Below are 21344 nucleotides of genomic sequence, written 5' to 3' on the forward strand. Positions count from 1 at the left end.
CACTGTTCTCTGATTGGTGGAAGGGGCAGTGTGCTGACCTCACGGTGTAATTATGAGGATTTCCAGGCCCTGGGGGAGCAGGGGCTCCAGGTCTGTTACTGAGGTGTTAGTCACGCCTGTCCCATTTATAAGTCCAGGAATCAGCACTCCCCGACTCATCACACACACGCGAACACAAACGCATCACGCAACAGTCCAGACACTTACTTGAGAGATTTTCTATAACTGAGAAGCCTGGAATAGAATTCACAGAAAAACATGGAGTTTAAAAAACAGGAGCTGCATTATGACAATCAAACATGCATTTGTGGCCAAGCTGTCTGTCTGCTACCACTGCATGCACCTGAGAGCATGCGCCTGAACACTGCATGCACCTGAGAGCATGCGCCTGAACACCGCATGCAGCTGAGGGCATGCGCCTGAACACTGCAGGACAGGAACAGAGGGCCTGGGCGTTACCCGTCACACCATCATCTTCACCTGTTCTACAGGAAGTTACCTCCATCACCTCCACCTGTTCTACAGGAAGTTACCTCCATCTTCACCTGTTCTACAGGAAGTTACATCCATCTTCACGTGTTCTACAGGATGTGTTTGACAATCATCTCAGTAAAGGCACGCTTATGTACTGATGGGCAGAAAAATAGATCCTAAAAAAGATATCTATAAACCAAAGAGGCAAGCAGCCTTTCTGAAATACAAAAATCATATTTCACATGCATGTGCAATACTGCCTATCCCTTCTAATGCGGATTGGACCAAGAGTGTCAGAACGCAGAAAGTCTGCACTACAAACAGAAGATCAAACTGCACACATGACAATGCTGAAAAAGTACACCACAGATATGAGAGAGAGAGATAGTGAGAGAAATAGACACCGATATCACCAAGCAGAACCCGTGAACAATCAAAGCACTGCACAAGGCACACTGGGACAGCAGGTTGCACGTGGAGAAACTTACTGGATGACAAATATTTCCTTCCTTCTAAAGAAAAAGGAGGAGTACCTGGAAACACAAAGCCAAGGCCAGGTTAGTGAGCAGTGCCAGTTAATTAAGCAGGGTAGAGCAAGACAAAACCCCACCAGCACCCTAACAGAACCCAACAGAAACCAAACGGTGCCCAAACTAAAACCCAAAAGAACACAGAACCCAACAGAACTGAAACAGAGCCAACTGGAACCCAAACAGAACACAAGCAGAGCCCAACAGAACCCTCAGAAAGCCAGGATAAGAGAGGTCGGTGCTCAGTGTCAGTTCTGTAGCGTGCGGTTGAGTTATGAGAGTAAGCTCTGAAGCTAAGCGGTGAGTCACACACAGACACTCCAAATAATAATGTGGAAGAATGAGTTAAATACACTTTCTCATGCAGTAGCAGCTTCTCCACACCCAGCCCTCAAACCCCCAAATGACCCGCTGTCCTGCCAGGGCCAGCCCCCTCTGTGCCACCCACAGATCACCGCAGCATGGCTGCTGCAGTAAGGAGCACACTGACTGAGATTTTTACAGTGTCATTAACCTAGCCTAGCTTCACTGTGCATGGGTAATCCAGAACCGTTAGCCTAGCCTCGTGTGCGTGGGTAAACCAGGACTGTAAGCCTAGCCTCACTGTGTGTGGGTAAACCAAGACAGTTAGCCTAGCTTCACTGTGTGTAGTGTGTGTGGGTAAACCAGGACTGTTAGCCTAGCTTCACTGTGTGTGGTGTGTGTGGGTAAACCAGGACTGTTAGCCTAGCTTCACTGTGTGTGGTGTGTGTGGGTAAACTAGGACCATTTGCCTAGTTTCCCTGTGAGTAAATCAGAACCGTTAGCCTAGCCCCACTATGCGCATTCATTCTGGATAAGACAGTAACAGTTACTAACACACAGACTGCCAAGTGGAGGTAAGGAAATAAAAAAGGCCCTCAAACGCTAAACCAATCAGTGCAATCATCTTCTCTGAATTCCCATGGAGACCCCCAGGGTGGACTCCAATGAGACGCAAACAAAAAACAGCGCAGACAGATTAGCCTGAACCCGAATCCCAGGGGGCCTTGGGAAGGGGCAGGGGTCACGGTGGGATCACGGTGGGGTCATGCCAGGGTCAAGAGACCCTCTCACCGGTTCAGCTTCTCCTCTTTGAGCTCCAGGTCGGCCACGGCGATCAGCTGGTCCAGCTTGAACTTGGTTTCGATGATCTCAGCCTCTCGAGGAGAGTAGGTGCCTCCTTCCTTCTGCTTCTGATGGATCCTGAGACAGGAGGAGAGCGGAGCACTTCAGCGCAACAACAGCTTTTTAAAATAATGCCCGATGATACAGCTGCGCATGATCACTGTGTCCTTACTGTACAGCTGCGCATGATCACTGTGTCCTTACTGTACAGCTGCGCATGATCACTGTGTCCTTACTGTACAGCTGCGCATGATCACTGTGTCCTTACTGTACAGCTGTGCATGATCACTGTGTCCTTACTGTACAGCTGCGCATAATAACTGTGTCCTTACTGTAGAGCTGCGTATAATAACTGTGTCCTTACTGTAGAGCTGCGTATAATAACTGTGTCCTTACCTTACAGATGCGTAGATGATCAGGATGAGCAGCACAGCGAGGAAGAAGGACAGCAGCACACCCAGGATAATCTCCTCATCCCGAGTCAAATTCCGGCTGTCTGCAATACAAAAGCAAAAACACCTCTAATGCAGCTGTCTCTCTCTCTCTCTCTCACACACACACACACACACACATACACACACACACCTCTAATGCAGCTGCCTCTCTCTCACACACACACACACACACACATACACACACACACCTCTAATGCAGCTGCCTCTCTCACACACACACACACACACACACACACACACACACACACACACACCTCTAATGCAGCTGCCTCTCACACACACACACACACACACACACACACACACACCTCTAATGCAGCTGCCTCTCACACACACACACACACACACACACACACACACACACACACACACACACACACACACACACACACACACACACACCTCTAATGCAGCTGTCTCTCTCTCTCTCACACACACACACACACACACACACACACCTCTAATGCAGCTGTCTCTCTCTCTCTCACACACACACACACACACACACACACCTCTAATGCAGCTGCCTCTCACACACACACACACACACACACACACACACACACACACCTCTAATGCAGCTGTCTCTCTCACACACACACACCTCTAATGCAGCTGCCTCTCACACACACACACACACACACACCTCTAATGCAGCTGCCTCTCACACACACACACCTCTAATGCAGCTGTCTCTCTCTCTCTCTCTCACACACACACACACATACACACACACACCTCTAATGCAGCTGCCTCTCACACACACACACACACACACACACACACACACACCTCTAATGCAGCTGTCTCTCTCTCTCACACACACACACACTCACACACACACACCTCTAATGCAGCCGTCTCTCACACACACATACACACACTCACACACACACACACACACACACACACACACCTCTAATGCAGCTGCCTCTCTCTCACACACACACACCTCTAATGCAGCTGTCTCTCTCTCTCACACGCGCACACACACACACACACCTCTAATGCAGCTGTCTCTCTCTCACACACACACACACCTCTAATGCAGCTGTCTCTCTCACACTATGGGGCGACATAGCTCAGGAGGTAAGACCGATTGTCTGGCAGTCGGAGGGTTGCCGGTTCAAACCCCACCCTGGGCGTGTCGAAGTGTCCTTGAGCAAGACACTTAACCCCTAACCCCTAACTGCTCTGGCGAATGAGAGGCATCAATTGTAAAGCGCTTTGGATAAAAGCGCTATATAAATGCAGTCCATTTACCATTTACACACACACACCTCTAATGCAGCTGCCTCTCTCTCTCTCACACACACACACACACACACCTCTAATGCAGCTGCCTCTCTCACACACACACACCTCTAATGCAGCTGTCTCTCTCTCTCTCTCTCTCACACACACACACACACACACCTCTAACGCAGCTGTCTCTCTCACACACACACCTCTAATGCAGCTGTCTCTCTCTCACACACACACACACACCTCTAATGCAGCTGTCTCTCTCTCACACACACACACACACACACACACACCTCCAATGCAGCTGTCTCTCCCTCTCTCACACACAGACGCACACACACACACACACCTCTAATGCAGCTCAAACATAGTATGTCCTGCTGCACTAAAATCTCTTGCTGCTGCACAGTGAGCTCTACTGCCTGCTTATTAAAGACGAATACGGCATGTATCACAGACGGGCGCCTGTGCCTGTCATCAGAAAAGAGATGCCACTTTACCTGATGTTCTGATGCGCTCTGAGAAGTCCGAATCCGTGTACTGACCCTGGACGTTTACGGCTCGAAATTTGAATCTAGAAAATAAACAATCAATAATCAACTCAAAAGATGGTTCAATGTTAGGTAACTAATTATCTGTCCAACAATACCTGCTCTAGTTGAGGGAACCATATATTGACACGCCTTTCACTGCTTTTGAGATCAGACAGCAATAGACACACTGTCAGGTGACCCCAATACATTATCAATTAGCTGCAAGTGCTCAAGTGAGCTAATTATTACATTTATAGTTTAATTTACCAGGAAAATCCAACTGAGATTGACAACTCTTTTTACAGGGGGATCTGTCACATATACACAGGTATAATCACAATAAGAGCCAGAGCTGGGTGATGATATGTTGGCAGCTGATTATGTTAATGAGCTGGAATGTGATGAGAGGAGCAGAATGCACAGGGAGGGGAAGGCGGCAGCGCGCTACGCACACGTAGTGTGTTCTGGGCTTCAGGGGCCCGTTGCACAGCGCACCGTCCTTCTCCTGTGCCATGCAGCTATCGTCCTCTCCGATGACGTACGTGTCCACGTTAGGAACTCTGCGCGCCCCGCTCTCAAAGCACACAGGATTGGGGAAACCCTCGTCTGTGAAATAGGGCGCTGGTCTGTGGTTGAAGGCGTTTTTCCAGTTGGTCAAGTTCCCGTCATCCATGACTGAAAAATGAAGCAGTGCACTGAGAACAGGACAAGTTGAGCTCCCAGTCCAAACCAGCTCTCCCACTCTGTTTCTGGTGCGACTGCACATACCGATTTAGGATCAGCCTGGAGCCATGCAGTAGAGCTAAATAGCTCATCCCTACATCCTGCTTCACTGATCAGAGGTCAGGGTCACTGAGAAGACCCGTGAGTGTGAGAATGGTTTGGTATTCAAACACTGTTTAAAGACACATTTCTGTTCCCCAATTATGTTCCGAGAACAAATTTAAACAAATAAGAAGAAAACACTTTCATGCATTTAACACCACATATTGCAGCTAGGTATCTGTTCAATCCAACCACACTGCAGTTTGTCTGTATCAGGAGAAACAGCGTTGGGATGGCAGGTGAGTGTGCTTTACCCCATTCCTCTGCCACGATCACCTGCACCTTCTGGATGGGTCCGTTGGCATCGGAGAAGAAGCACATGGGCATCAGGATGGTGATGGTTCTGGAGGTTGCCATGACGACTCCATGCTTGTCTGTGGCGGCCTCCGGCGTTTGCGTGGGCTTTGGGGGTGCTGAAACGCCCAAACATGGCTGAGGTCATCGTAAAAAACGCAGATTTGTTCAAACAGAACAGAGAAAAAGAAAAATAAATAATCGACAGAAGGCAAACCTTTAATTCCCGTGGTGATGTGAACCTCTGAACTGGGGCCAGATCCGGCTCCATTTACAGCAGAAATCTGGGGATGGAGGGGTGAAATTTACAGGGTGAGCAGACGCTGTTCCACAGGGCATCCCCATACCTGCCCCAGCAGCAAAGTTTAAAAAATATATGTAAATAAACATGTAAATGACAGATAAATGGTCTGAGGGCCCCATACCAGTATTCTGTAGTTATAGCCCCCTTTCAAGCCCTTAATGATGCCGGTCATGGTCTGGTTCTGGGTGTGCACGATGGGCAGGTTGTGGATCTGGAAGTCCAGCTGGTCGTCTCTGTAGATCCTCACTTGGTAGCCGCTGATGTTCCCGTTGGGTTTGGTGGGGGGGGAGAAGGTTACGTACACCCTCGTCACCTCCTCAGGAATCACCTGCAGGGTCACGTTTTTGGGGGGGTCTCTCGGTTCTGGAGAAATAGAAAGACTTACTGCAGATGAGGGACCACAAATGTATCACACAAAATCCTTTCAGTCACAGTGCATACATGGTCACTGCTGAGGTGTGGAGCACGCTCAGTACTGAGATGTGTGCGGAGCACGCTCAGCGCTGAGATGTGTGGAGCACGCTCAGCGCTGAGATGTGTGGAGCACGCTCAGTGCTGAGATGTGTGTGGAGCACGCTCAGTACTGAGATGTGTGGAGCACGCTCAGTGCTGAGATGTGTGGAGCACGCTCAGCGCTGAGATGTGTGGAGCACACTCAGTGCTGAGATGTGTGGAGCACGCTCAGTGCTTACGTTCCTCCAGGGTTCTGATGAACACAGGTTCGCTGGCCTTGCCTCTCTGCCAGGCTGTGTCCTCAGGGCCTCGGAAGGCGACCACGGTCACCTGGTACAGGGTGTAGGCAGTGAGGTTGGACATCACCACCGCCCGCTTCTCCTCAGGGGCTGTCACCAGGGTCTGGTTAAAGTCTGGACCATCCACCTAGATCACCAATCAGACATGGACATACAGAAGTGTGAGTATGACCTTCAGCTGTGTGAGTATGACCTTCAGGGGTGTGAGTGTGACCTTCAGGGCTGTGAGTATGACCTTCAGCTGTGTGAATATGACCTTCAGCTGTGTGAGTATGACCTTCAGGGGTGTGAGTGTGACCTTCAGGTGTGTGAGTGTGACCTTCAGGTGTGTGAGTATGATCTTCAGGGAGCAGGGGAGAGAGGAGGAAGGGGAGAGAGAGAACAGAAGAGAGAGGGAGCGGGGGAGAGAGAACAGAAGAGAGAGGGAGCGAGGGACTCACAGAGACGATGTAGATGAGATAAGAGGTGGGGCCTGCAAGCTGCTCAGGCTCCTCCCACTCAATCTTCATCCCGCTGGATGAGGTCATCACCGAGACGGAGCGAGGAGGGTCATCAGGATCTGGGAATGCATACATGTGCATGCACTTTAAGAAGTTTTAGTCTGTCATATTTCTTAGCGTGAGCTCTGCTGATGTGCGGCCCACAGACTGTCAGGAGGGATTGGCCAGGGGCCTAATGAATCGGGGCAGTTTACAGGGCAGGCCATGAAGGCCCCTGGTTACACACCACTCACACATCACACACACATCACTCACACACCACAGACATCACTCACACATCACACACACCACTCACACACCACTCACACACACACCACTCACACACCACTCACATCACAGACATCACTCACACATCACTCACACACCACTCACACATCACTCACACATCACACACACATCACACACACATCACTCACACATCACTCACACATCACACACACCACTCACACACCACTCACATCACAGACATCACTCACACATCACTCACACACCACTCACACATCACACACACATCACTCACACATCACACACACCACTCACACACCACTCACACACACACCACTCACATCACAGACATCACTCACACATCACTCACACACCACTCACACATCACACACACACCACACACACATCACTCATCACTCACACATCACTCACACACCACTCACACACCACTCACACACCACTCACACATCACTCATCACTCACACACCACTCACACATCACACACCACACACACATCACACACACACATCACTCACACACAGCACTCACACACAGCACTCACACACAGCACTCACACACAGCACTCACACACAGCACTCACACAGTTTGGTGGTTCCGGAGCGCTCTTACCGCCAGGCAGGGTGCGGGTGGTGACCCAGCGGGAGGCGTTGCCGTACCCAGCGTTGGTGCGAGCCGAAATGCTGAAGCGGTATTGGCGGTATTTGCGCAGAGGCTCCAGGGTGATCTCTGTCTCCGTGGACGCGTTGGCGTACACCAGCACCTCCATCTCCACACAGGCCGGGAGCCCCCAGGCCCCACAGCGCAATGACAGGAGCTGCACCCGGATTCGGTACCCCTGCAGCTGGCCCGGGACGCTCTCCGGGGGGTCCCAGCTCAGGCTCACGCTGGTGGGCTGCACCTGGGTCACGTTAAAGTAGCCCGGAGGACCTGGTACTGTGCAAGAGAAAAATCTAATTCAGAACCGCCTTAAGATGCCATTTTGATGCTGAAGGAAGTGTGCTGGTTAGTTCAGTGTGTTTCCCACAGACACACACACATTCATTACGCAAAGTGCTCCATGTTCAGGAACTACTACGACAGAAAATTATTGCTAAAGCAGAATGTTGCTATTATATATTTTTGTATAATTCTTAAATTATTATAACATGTTGAAAGTATAGCATGCCGGTATCAGGTGGGGGCTGGCATTACAGGACAGCCTGTCCCCTGGCCCTGCAGAGTTGATGGCCATCACCAGGAAGGTGTAGAGTGTGTGTGTGTGTGTGTGTGAGAGTGTGTGTGTGTGTGTGTGTGTGTGTGTGTGTGTGTGTGTGTGAGAGAGTGTGTGTGTGTGTGTGTGTGTGTGTGACATACCGGATTCCGGCGGTGTGCTGGCATTGCAGGTCAGCCTGTCCCCTGGCCCAGCAGAGTTGACGGCCATCACCAGGAAGGTGTAGTGTGTGTGGGGCTGCAGTCCGCTGAGTGTGTGCCACAGAGTGTGCGGTCCGAGCTCCTCCTCTTCCTCTCCATACCGGATCAGGTAGTGGGTCAGCTCGCCGTTAGACTGGGCGGGAGCCTCCCATTCCAGAAACACCGAGTCCCAGCTCCGCCCACTGCACGACAGATTCCTAACTGCCTCGGACACTGCCATGGCAACAAAACCCAGGATGAGAGAACAGGACTGGCCGTGAACCTGTGACCAGCAGCCAATCACATCACAGTATTTCAATCATTCATTCTCTCACATGCGCCTACTCATAGCAGCTATATAACCCTCAATTACAATGCATGAAGGGTAAGGTAACCGGATTGCTCAGTTGTAAAGGGAACACTAGCTAACCTGATTGGTTAGTTGTAAAGGTGACAGGGTTGCTGGCTAACCTGATTGGTTGGTTGTAAAGGTGACAGGGTCGCTGTACTGGTCCCCATTCCCCGCCCTGGTGAAGGTGCAGACGCTGATCTGGTACACGCTGTGGGGCCGGAAGCCAGTGAGCTGGGCCCAGGTGGAGGGTCCCGAGGAGTTCTGGGAGGGAGGAACAGACATTAACCCCCACAAACACACTCACATTCATCAAAGCTTTCTGGGTCACCCCTAAACTGGGAAAGGGGGGCACCCATTCCTTGGCAAAATTTGTCTCTGGTTTTGGTTTCCACAAATTACCGCTGGGCTCAATCAGCTATTCAGCAGTGTACACCAGCGCCAGGAGACTCACAGAGCAGACCTCCATGTCCTCAGCAGAATATGAGATACTGTCCCTGGAATGAGATACTGTCCCTGGAATGAGATACTGTCCCTGGAAGGTGAGATACTGTCCCTGGAAGGTGAGATACTGTCCCTGGAATGAGATACTGTCCCTGGAAGGTGAGATACTGTCCCTGGAAGGTGAGATACTGTTCCTGGAATGAGATACTGTCCCTGGAAGGTGAGATACTGTCCCTGGAATGGGATACTGTCCCTGGAATGAGATACTGTCCCTGGAAGGTGATATACTGTCCCTGGAAGGAGAGATACTGTCCCTGGAATGAGATATTGTACCTGGAAGGTGAGACACTGTACCTGGAAGGTGAGGGTCTGCCTGCGCAGCTCCAGGATCCTGAATCCATAGAACTTAACCAGGCCGTTGGGCTCCAGGCTGGCCTCCCAGGTCAGCCACACTGAGGCAGCAGTGTGGTTATACACAGTCAGGTTCCTGGGCGGAGAGGCGGGGCCTGCAGGGGGAACATAACATCACAATCATACATCATACTACAGGAAGACCACAGCAGCAATGTGGGCAGCAATGGCCAGTTAATAGCTACTGATGGTCAGTGATGATCAATGCTGGTAAGTAATGATCAATGACAGTCAGTAATGGTAAATGACGGTCATGTGACCTGCTTCATCAGTGTGCAGCAGCAGGATGAGGGAGGGGCCGAGGCCCCGGCGGTTGCCGGCGGCGATGGAGACGTTGTAGGGGGAGAAGGGGAGCAGGCCGGTGAGAGTCAGGCTGGTGTCGGGGGTGAGGGTGGTGTTGGCCCCCCCGGGCCCCTGCAGCACCAGGCTGTACTCAGTCAGGACCCCATTGGGCTCCAGAGGGGGGAGCCAGGACAGGTGGATGGAGGAGGAAGAGACGTTTCTGCTAGAGCTAAAGAGCGGAGGAGAGCTGGGCACTGGGGAGACACACAGAGAGGAGAACTGTCATCTGACAATATCTACAAATGCGCTGTGTAACAGACTGAGAATACCTCCCTACAGTCTCACATCCTCAACATCAACATTCCCCACAACACACAGCACCTCTTTCTGCTCCCAAAAGTTCTTCCCCTCAGCAAACTTGCATCAAATAATTAATCTGTACTTTCAGAATATTAGCTGAAATAGATATTTCTTTTTCACCCAGATTTTTTACCCAGGGCTGTTGAACACTTGAACAATGCATATTTTAACATTGTGACGATGCTAACTGTATTACATTGACAATGAATACAATTTTGATTACAAATAAAACTGAGCCCCACCATTCTGCTCTCACTGAGCATATGCAAGAATGAGAGCCACCTCACCGAGCATGTGCAAGAAAAAGCCACCTCACTGAGCATGTGCAAGAAAAAGCCACCTCACTGAGCATGTGCAAGAATGAGAGCCACCTCACCGAGCATGTGCAAGAAAAAGCCACCTCACCGAGCATATGCAAGAATGAGAGCCACCTCACTGAGCATGTGCAAGAAAAAGCCACCTCACTGAGCATGAGCAAGAACGCTCACCGTCATCCTCAGTCCGCAGGTACAACACGCTGGTGCTATTCTCAGAGGAGCCAGCAGAGGTCGCGGGGGTGACCTTCAGGATGTAGTCAGTGTACTTGCGCAGCTTGGTGAAGAGGAAGACCAGGTCGTTGGTGGTCTTCCGGATGGTCTGGTTGGAGCTGAGCAGAGTCTTGTGCTCCTCCTCCAGGCTGAGGTGGTAGAACACTCTGCCGTTGGGGGCCAGGGGCGGATCCCAGCTCACAATGAGGGCAGTGGAGGTGAAGTTCTGCGCCGTCAGGTTGTGGATGGGCCCCTCAGGCACTGTGGGAAAGGTCAGAACAGCCATCAGACCCCAAACACCATCTATAATTCATATACCATCACATCATATCACATCACATCATATCATACCACATCACATCACTCAGCACTGCAATAATAATAATAACAACAACTTTACACAACACTGCCCATACAGGAGTTCAAAGCACTGTTCAGATAAAAGGTGGCAGTACCACATAACATAAAGATGAATTAGAACAAAGCAAGCACTGTGAGCAATGGAAATAACACAAAGCAGGCCATACAATAAAACACTGGGAGAGAAATGAACAGGATAAGTGAGAGAAAACATGGAAACATGTAAGAGAGGCGGTACGGAGTCAGTCAGATACACAAAGCAAGTTTAAAGGGAGAAGGTTTCGCTCCCATGGAAAGGCAGACGACCCAAAGAGCAGGCCTCCCTTTCCCATACAGAACACATACACACACATTCAGCTCTCCTACACACCGCCTCCACCTCACACTCTTCTACACACAGCCACCACCCCAACCAATCACAAAGCAGTATTCCACATTCTCCGACACACAACCAATCCCCCTCCACCTCCAACCAATCATAGAGCAGGATTCCCAACTCTTCACACAGCCGCTCCTCCTCCACCTCCCACCAATCACAGAGGGGTATCACTGTGTGACGGACAGAGAGGCTCACAGGGTCTGCCCCCCCATCCCCCACGCGACCCCTGAATGACAATTGGGCACAAGCATAGGGGGTGTGGTCGGAGTGGGGTAGGGGCGGGGTATAAGGGCAGAGGGCGGGGTGGGAGGGCATGAGTGGCGCAGGCAGGGTGGAAGGTCGGTCCTCATCGGCAGGATTACTCTCTGCTCTCTGGCACAGCACAGAGACATACGTTATTATCACATCACAGTGAAACACCCTACAGCACTGCTTCAAATAAACAATCGTTTATGACATCTGCACCATTTTCCCCAAATCACGTAAAAACCAAGAGACGGTCAGAGCATTTACACACTGGGTACTGTTTTCAACATTCACAGAATGGCTTAAAACAATCACTGTAAAGCATTATGTAATATTACTACATTTATCTTCCCCTCACTGCAGTGGAGTCTGACAAAAATGTATCACAACATGATCCCTGCGCACTGAAGCTATTAGCATTTAAAAAGCCTGCAGCCTGCCTGCACTCGAGTGTTTCAGCCTGAGAGGGGCAAAGTTTCAGCATGTTCTGTGAAAGGAGAAGCAAACGGGGGTCTTCAGTGGGCCCAGAGAGGAAGCAGGGAGGCCTGGGAGTGGAGACGGAAGAGCCCAGTTTGCCAGACAGATTTTTCTCCTTTCACAAAAACGCTGAAAATTAAAACCACCTTTTTTTCTGCCCAATGTGATTCTCTTGAATTTTTACCTGATTTTTTTTTCAAAAAGACAATGGGAAAAAACAGTGCAGGCATCACCAAGCAACAGCTGTTGTGGCAATTGCCCACCGTCTTCCATGGTGTAGAGGCGGATGACGTCACTGCGGGCGTGTCCCTCGCCCTGGGCCGTGCTGGAGCTGAGCCACAGGCTGTATTCAGTGCCTTTGGACAGGCCCTCAAGCACAGAGGAGAACTGGGAGCCAGCGCCCCCTGGTGGCTCATCCACCACATTGACTCTCTGCAGGAAAACACAGTGTAATGTCCTTTACGAGTGTGTGTGTGTGTGTATAGCTGTGTGTTTGTACATCTCTAACTGTCTCTCTCGCTCTCTTCCCCCATTTCACTCTAGACCACTGCACATTAAAACTGCAATTTTCCCATCGCATGCACAACCCTTGCAGCATAACTGCACATTCCCCACTGTGCAGCAGCTCCTGTCAGTCAGTATAAAACATTACTCCGCGTATATTTCAAATGTCCCTGCACAAGCGCACAGGAAAAGGTCACAATGTGCACGTTCAGTATAAACCCTGTACAGGTGTGAATCTCACCTGAGAGAACATGCTGGAATTGTCACTGTAGTAAATGGTGTAAAACTGGATGACCCCATTCGGCTGGGTGGGGGGGGACCACAGCACTTGTATGGAGGTTGGAGTCAGACTCACATAGGACACATTCTGGGGGGGATCAGCTGGGACTTCAAGAGAGAAAGCAACATACCGCCTGTCACTCAGGGGACTCAAAGTCTTCAGGCTTCACAAGCTTCACTCATCCCTATCTGCACACATGAATCCCAGAGCAGGACTAAGACCGGTCTGCTGTATTCCTACAGTACCAAGGTCATCACCAATGTAATAACTAAATAGCATAGCAATAGCAATAGACTGTTTGAGCAGAGTCCTTCACAATGTTTTAAATTGTACTAATAAATCAAGCTACTGTATATGTGTTTAGATTACTTTCATAATGCAACATCAACACGGATTGAACTGAACACTGAATTTTTCCTTTAAAAGGGAGTGACATGACTCTGATATAAAACCTGACTAAAACATTAACAGGTATTAATGAATGCAGGCACCCAATTAGATAAAAGTATGCTAGTCTCAACTAGTCTTTTTCTCTAGAAATCCATGATGTGCAGTCAAACTCCAAAGCCCCCCATGTTAGCTGTGCAGGCTGCCACACCTGCGTCAGACGCAGAGAAGAAGATGGAGAGGAAGACTCCCCCGTCGCCCAGCCTGGTCCAGCTGGACACCGAGGCGTTGTACTGACTGTCCCTGTCCACCTCCACGATCACAGACGTGACCGTCACGTTCTGAGTGCGCATAGCGGTCCGGTTCCTGAGAGGCCATAGAGGGGGAGACACACCGGATAACCCACCTGGTAACCCACCTGATAACCCACCTGATAACCCACCTGGTAACCCACCTGATAACACCGTTAGCATCTGCCGTTAGCCATATTGTTAGACATATTCTCTCAATTACTGCAATGAGAGCAGTTCAGGACCAAATTATAATACCAATGTTAAGCTATGTATGCCAGTTGCATAACATACATAGAACAATATCTAACATCTGGCTGAACATTCTGTAAGATATTGTTCATATAGGCTTTAAAAGGGAAAAGGAAAACACCATACCACACAGAGACGATGTAGTACAGGATTTTGGAATTGGCCTCAAGCGGGGGTTCCCACGACAGCTCTACTTGGGTGTCAGACACCTTCCTGGCATGCAGGGATCGTGGGGGAGAACTTGGTACTGTTTTATATATACACATAAGAAACACAATCGCTGTGAGCAAAGAGGCCTTCACCAAAGCATCTAAGAGAATACAGTGAAAATACAGTGAATGATAGGTTAAAATGAATCAGATGCAACCGATGAGGGACCCTGCTGGCTACAGCCCTGTCACCTGGGGAGCCAACTGCACACTCACCTGCAGTCCCCACAATGGAGGTGTGAACACACTCACCTGCAGTCCCCACAATGGAGGTGTGAACACACTCACCTGCAGTCCCCACAATGTAAGTGTGAACACACTCACCTGCAGTTCCCACAATGCAGATGTAAAGACACTCACCTACAGTCTCAACAATGCAGGCACGAGCACACCTACCTGGAAAACATTTGGCACACTGTACATGTGTGTACACACTCATCTGGAGTCCCCACAGTGCAGGTGTGTACACACTCAACAAGAGTCCACACGTTGCACCTGCACAAACACTCACCTATGAAATAGTTCACACACAATACATGCGTAAACAGCCACCTGTAAAAAACATTTCAGCTGTTGGGCCTGTAAAATATGTTTTCTTCCTTTTGTTTTGTATTTTCCCCATCGCTGGAGAACACAGACTCAAACCTGCACCAGGTATGAGCATGACTGTGAAAGACAGCACTGCTGGAACAATAACAGAGAAGCAGAAAGCTGTTAGGAAGAGATCTGGCCGAAGTCTCAGTGGAAAAAAGCAAAAGCCCAGAGCTGCTGAAACCTGGGGTCCCACACACACACAGAGGGAGGAGCAGACAGGGTTCAGGGGGAGGAGCTAGCGTGCTAACAGAGCCACTCACCGTCCTCCAGCGTGGTGATGTTGAGGATGTCGCTGGTGTGGTTGCCGCTGCCCAGCCGGGTGGAGGCCCTCACGGAGGCGCGGTAGCGGGCGTACTTGCGCAGGTTGGAGAGCCGGGCGTAGGTGGTGGGCGTGGTGGTGTTCAGGGCGTGGGTGGAGTTCCAGTACTCCACGCTGTAAAACAAGATGGCGCCATTGGGCACCAGCGGGGCCTGCCAGGACACGTTCACCTCACTGGAGCTCAGACTCTCGTACATCAGGTCAAAGGGGGGGCTCCCTGGGACTGCAGGGGGACAGTTAGGGGAACAGGACTGGTTTTACTTACACAGTGCTTTAAATGGATTAGCGCCATCTTATTTATCCAAACTTATCAGACTTTATATCCCTGTGTGCCCTCTCCAATCCATACACAAAGGCCATTTGGTTACTCCAAGGGTTAGTAAGAAGTCAGATTTGGAAACAGAGCATCTGTCTACAGCGGCAATGCTCAGAGGACAGGAACAGCAGAACAAACCAGAGTGGACCACTAGAACTCACCGTCACACACACACAGCCACACACAGCCATACACACACACACACACACACACACACACACCGCTAGAACTCACCGTCCTCCCCGCTCAGCAGATCGAGAACCTCAGACGACTGGTTCCCATGACCGTACTTGGTGAACGCTCGCACGGTCACGTTGTAGAAGGAGAACGGTTTCAAACCCTCCAGAGAGACGCTGGGGGACGTGGAGTTGACCACCAGGCTCATGGTGGAATTCTGGTACAGAATCTGGTAGAACCGGATGACGCCGTTGGCCAGGACTGGAGGAGACCATGTGACTGTGGCAGAGGAGGTGCTGACGTTGTACACAGACAGGTTCACGGGGGGAGAGTCCGGCTCTAGAGCACCAGGAGAAACGGTTCATTTAAAAAAGCGAGTCTGATGATAGGCTCACAGGACTAGGTGTCACACCCCTGACTGGAAGAAAACCCGATCTTAATATCTAATGTCACCATGCAGCAGTGTTAGGGATGGGAACACCAGCATGTGGAAGCAGGTTCTGGAGATGGAAAGGGTGTCCGTACCGTCCTCCAGCGTGACGGCGAAGACGTCGTCTGCCTCAGAGAGAGCGCTCTCGCCTACGGCTGTGGAGGCCGCCACACGCAGCTTGTAGCTGCTGTACTTCTTCAGTCCTGCAGGGGGAGAGAAAGCAGCTCAAACAGCGCCCTCCTGTGGCCAACACAGCTTACAGCAGCCGCAATAAGCAGCGCCCTCCTGTGGCCAACACAGCTTACAGCAGCCGCAATAAGCAGCATCACAACTGCTGACAATGAAAAGCAAGTAACCTAGGTGACTGACAGGAGGCTGAAAATAATTCTGGTAGTTCAGAAATTTTAAAAAATCTCTGAAATGACCGTAAATACTTATGATATTTCTGATCGTGTTTTAAACCAGACGTCCCCAGCCCTGGTCCTGGAGAGGTACAGGTCTACAGGAGTCCTCCACCAGGGGCCTGGAGAACTGTATTCTGGATCTAAATAGATTACTTAATTTAAGGTGAAAACACAATCCAAGAGACTGCAGCTCTCCAAGACCAGAGCTGTAAGAGACTTGTGTACCACACACCCTTGGATTTAACATCGTAAATACCATTCCCATGGTGACAGGTTGAGGGTGTGGCCAGGGTTACCTAAGAGGATTATGCTGGTGCTGTTGGTCACTCTTTGGAAGGCCTCCTTGGTGTCAAGGTCCAGCACATAGGCAGTGTAGTGTGTGATCTTGCCGTTGGGATTCAGTGGCGGTTCCCATGACAGCAGGATGGAGGAGGAGCTTATGTTCTGGTAGGAGACACTCTGCACTGAGCTTGGCACTGAATAAAGACAAATACAGAACCTCAGCCATGTTCTCCTCTTTCAAAAGGTTATCAGTGTGATGGTGATTGTGATATCAGTGTTATGGTGATTGTGATGTCAGTGTGATAGTTATTATGATATCAGTGTGATAGTGATTGTGACAGCAGTGTGATGGTCATGCAGTGTAACAGGGGTTGACATGGTTACCTTGCTCTCTGGTTTTCGCCTTGGTCTGGACCAGAGGGCCCTCCCCCACAGTGGTGAAAGCTGACACACTGAAGGTGTACTCGGTGAAGGGGCTGAGATTGGTCACCACGTACGAGATGCGATCTGCAGAGAGGTCGATCACCTGTGTGCTGGACACCATCGCTGCCGAGACACACAGGAAGCAAAGCTGCAGGCTCAACACATCCATCAGACCCAAGTTCTCCACACTGCTCCCTGCTCTGCATGACATTCTCAGTTCAAATGCAATTGGGTTCTTTCTTTCCTGGATTCTGATTGACTGAGACTGCATTCCAGTTATTGTAAATCTAAGGCAGTAACAGTCATTCAAACAGCCTGTCTATAAAAAGGATCACTTCATGCACAACCCGTTAGTTAAGATTAGGGTACTCTGGGTAAGGGGAAACATACTTGAATCTTATTACGAACTAGCCCTTAAACACTGTAGCCATGGAAACGGTGATCTATTGTCTGCATGTAATAAATAAATGGATAAAAATAAAGACAATTGCTCCTCTCCTAAAACGCTCCAGTAAGCAGAGCACTGGAGCAGTTTAAATATTTCATTTGGCCACTGAGGTGTCCAATGGCCAGGCCAGAAGGAAACAGGACACCTCCTTCCTTTGAGCCAACACAAACTCATCTTCCTTTACAGGGGTGCGGGGCGGGGCCAACAGATATAGGGACACCTGAGCCCAAGGAAGTGACCCGCAGGTAGACCAGGTGCACACCTGTGGAGGTTGTGACATCAGCAGTGACAGCTGCACGGGTGGAGAGGCGTGGCTGGGCGGGGCTGGAGCTGAGAGGGGGCGGGTCTTTGTCTCCACCAGTGGGGGAGGGGTCAGAGGGGAGGGTGAGGGCGGCGGAGCCCGGAGTCTGGAGATCGAGAGTAGTGTGAGGCGTCGGGGGGGCGGAGTCAGTCAGCCAGGGGAGGGATGTGCTTTCAGGGGCGGGGCTTGGCAAGAGGGCAGAGGTGAAGGGGGAAGCAGCGGTGGGGTGGGCGGAGCGTTCTGTTGCCGTGCCAGGCTGGTTAGCGATGCGGGAGGCAAACAGGAAGTAGGCAGAGGTGACCACAGGTGGGGGCGCAGAGGTGGGGAACAGGGCAGCTCTTTGGTAACGGTGCAGCAGGAGGGCGGTAGCGTCTCGAACGCGGCGATTCAACACACCGTCATCATCAGAGTGCGTCTGGTTCAGACCCTGAAACGAGAACAAACACCACAGTGCTCAGCCACACACTCTCCCGTCTCTTCACACACAGCATGTGACCTATGACACATCTAACCTGCACTTCAGGTCTTATCCTCTATCACAGTATGCACTGAAACGGCAGAAAGTCACAGGAACGTGAGCACACACAGTTTCAGGCCAGCTGAAGAGTTTATTTTTTATTTTGCCATTAACAAAGGCACTTAAAACACCTGAACTGACCTGACCAGACACCCCTGTGGGAGCTGCATGATTAAGGAAATGCTGTGCGCTGACAGCTTAACAAGGGGCTTAGGAAGTCCTGTGAATGGTGGAACTACAGGGAAAACTCAAACAGACTGGAACAGAATATTGATCTTCATATATGCATCCATATACCACAAAAAACCCTACCCCTATAAAATCTGATTTAAGGAAGAAGAAATGATTGTGATGATTACTTCCTTCTGTTCGATGAGGGTGATGTTCCGAATCACCGCGCCCTTGACCAGCACCAGGAGCTTGTACTGGGTGATGAGGCCGTTGGGCTGACTGGGGCTTCTCCAGGACACCTGCACTGAGGTGGCATCTACAGCTCTGGCAACCAGCTCTGTGACTGCACTGGGAGCTGCACCAAAGCACACAACCAACCAACAAACACAATCAGCCACATAACGCTCAACCGCTCTCACCTTATAACCACACAACCAACACAATCAGCCACGCTCTTACCTTACACGCACACACACACACACACACACACACATATATATATATATATATATATATCAGACAAGGAATAAACCAATTGAATACAGCAAAGCATCGCCACCCACAAGCTTCCAAACTAGTTAGCTTAGTTAGTTAGTTATTGCTATCTATAGGTGACACCTTGCTTTTTTTTCGGAAAGAGGCAGTTCACCCAAAAATGAAATTAAGGTATGTTTCCAACCAGAGTACTCTCTGCCCATACTCAAGATTTGACGAGTGTTTGACAATCCACTGCAGCTCACCATGACACAACGTACCTCAACAGACCCATATTTCTGTGGCGCTCAACGCTCAGTACTCTGGATAAGTGGAAACATACGCTAATTTCCTAGGGTGAACTTCCCCTTTCACACACACATAAGATCACAAACCCAGCCATAAGGGCTCTACTGGTCATGTGTAGCACTAACCTTCAGCAGGAGTGAGCACGACGGCCTCTGCTTCCGGGCCTAAGGCCCCAGCAGACTTGGCTCGAGCCAGAACCCGGTAGTGCGTGTATGGGTTCAGACCAGAGTACACCAGTTTCAGATCAGTGGTGCTGTTTTCATACAAGTAACCTACACACAAAGCACACAGAACACCTATTAATGAAATGGTACACATCAATGCATACTAAAACTCTGAGGCAATTATAGACAAATATCAAACATCAGCAGGTAAAGGTGTTAGGAGTCAAACTGTGCAAACAATGAAAATATGAACTAAAAATCAAACAGTGATACTTGTTATGATGCATTGTGTTGTGTCAGGCAACCAGTCCTCAAACTGATTTATGATAATGACACTGTATGACCCTGTCAATACAATCCTCCTTCACTGTATTCAGCAAAAAGCTACAGATTAGCAACAGCACTGGCTCAGAGATCAGCAGTGCTAGATTCAGATCAGCACTGACTCAGAGATCAGCAGCTCTGGATTCAGATCAGCACTGACTCAGAGATCAGCAGTGCTGGATTCAGATCAGCACTGACTCAGAGATCAGCAGCTCTGGATTCAGATCAGCATTGACTCAGAGATCAGCAGTGCTGGATTCAGATCAGCACTGACTCAGAGGTCAGCAGTGCTGGATTCAGATAAGCACTGACTCAGAGATCAGCAGCTCTGGATTCAGATCAGCACTGACTCAGAGGTAGGCAGCTCTGGATTCAGATCCGCACTGACTCAGAGGTCAGCAGCTCTGGATTCAGATCAGCACTGACTCAGAGGTCAGCAGCTCTGGATTCAGATCAGCACTGACTCAGAGGTAGGCAGCTCTGGATTCAGATCCGCACTGACTCAGAGGTCAGCAGCTCTGGATTCAGATCAGCACTGACTCAGAGGTCAGCAGCTCTGGATTCAGATCAGCACTGACTCAGAGGTCAGCAGCTCTGGATTCAGATCCGCACTGACTCAGAGGTCAGCAGCTCTGGATTCAGATCAGCACTGACTCAGAGGTCAGCAGCTCTGGATTCAGATCAGCACTGACTCAGATGGCGGTCCCCTGGCTCACCGGTGGGTCCGTGCAGCTCGATGACGTAGCTGAAACGTCCTGTGACGATGGTGGGGGGGTCCCAGGACAGGGAGAAGGATTTGGAGGTGATGTTCCATGCAGACAGGTTTTGTGGTGGATCCTCAGGAGCTGTAATGTAACAGGATGTCTTTAGATCTCATCTGACTGTCCAAGAAACACAACCCTGTTACACAAGGAACTGTCCAGAATGGTTATGATACTAATAAACCCTACTCTAGAGACTGCAGAATGGTTATGATACTAATAAACCCTACTCTAGAGACTGCAGAATGGTTATGATATTAACAAACCCTACTCTAGAGACTCCAGAATGGTTATGATACTAATAAACCCTACTCTAGAAACTGCAGAATGGTTATGATCCTGATAATTTTGTATGTTATTCAATAAATCTGCATATATTAACTGCATTCTTCTCTTTGGGTTTTTTCTCATAAAGATCCATCATCAACAAAGAAATAAATTCCAGAACAGAATCCAGTCATGGAAATGCTAAAATAAAAA

At 49.9% G+C, this 21344-nt stretch overlaps 1 protein-coding gene across 3 annotated transcripts in view; it reads right to left on the reverse strand.

The window, feature by feature from the left end:
* The window catches only part of ptprq (protein tyrosine phosphatase receptor type Q), a 40429-nt gene that overhangs the window by 6048 nt on the left and 13037 nt on the right, over positions 1 to 21344 (reverse strand). The window contains exons 18-43 of one of the 3 annotated variants that reach the window (XM_035401753.1): positions 20820 to 20948; positions 19741 to 19887; positions 19021 to 19187; positions 18106 to 18571; positions 17357 to 17518; positions 16987 to 17166; positions 16382 to 16489; positions 15914 to 16195; positions 15305 to 15586; positions 11028 to 11327; positions 10158 to 10433; positions 9841 to 9992; positions 9165 to 9306; positions 8658 to 8927; positions 7914 to 8237; positions 6999 to 7117; positions 6499 to 6685; positions 5928 to 6169; positions 5720 to 5786; positions 5463 to 5621; positions 4836 to 5058; positions 4351 to 4424; positions 2547 to 2646; positions 2100 to 2228; positions 963 to 1007; positions 208 to 234 (exon numbers count right to left, since the gene is read on the reverse strand). In XM_035401753.1, the coding sequence (XP_035257644.1) occupies positions 208 to 234; positions 963 to 1007; positions 2100 to 2228; positions 2547 to 2646; positions 4351 to 4424; positions 4836 to 5058; positions 5463 to 5621; positions 5720 to 5786; positions 5928 to 6169; positions 6499 to 6685; positions 6999 to 7117; positions 7914 to 8237; positions 8658 to 8927; positions 9165 to 9306; positions 9841 to 9992; positions 10158 to 10433; positions 11028 to 11327; positions 15305 to 15586; positions 15914 to 16195; positions 16382 to 16489; positions 16987 to 17166; positions 17357 to 17518; positions 18106 to 18571; positions 19021 to 19187; positions 19741 to 19887; positions 20820 to 20948 (4759 nt within the window). The remainder of the gene's footprint in view (positions 1 to 207; positions 235 to 962; positions 1008 to 2099; positions 2229 to 2546; positions 2647 to 4350; positions 4425 to 4835; positions 5059 to 5462; positions 5622 to 5719; positions 5787 to 5927; positions 6170 to 6498; positions 6686 to 6998; positions 7118 to 7913; positions 8238 to 8657; positions 8928 to 9164; positions 9307 to 9840; positions 9993 to 10157; positions 10434 to 11027; positions 11328 to 15304; positions 15587 to 15913; positions 16196 to 16381; positions 16490 to 16986; positions 17167 to 17356; positions 17519 to 18105; positions 18572 to 19020; positions 19188 to 19740; positions 19888 to 20819; positions 20949 to 21344) is intronic. The other 2 variants (XM_035401754.1, XM_035401755.1) reach the window with 2 other exon arrangements.

Source organism: Anguilla anguilla, chromosome 19 (assembly GCF_013347855.1).
Source record: "Anguilla anguilla isolate fAngAng1 chromosome 19, fAngAng1.pri, whole genome shotgun sequence".
NCBI lineage: Eukaryota > Metazoa > Chordata > Actinopteri > Anguilliformes > Anguillidae > Anguilla > Anguilla anguilla.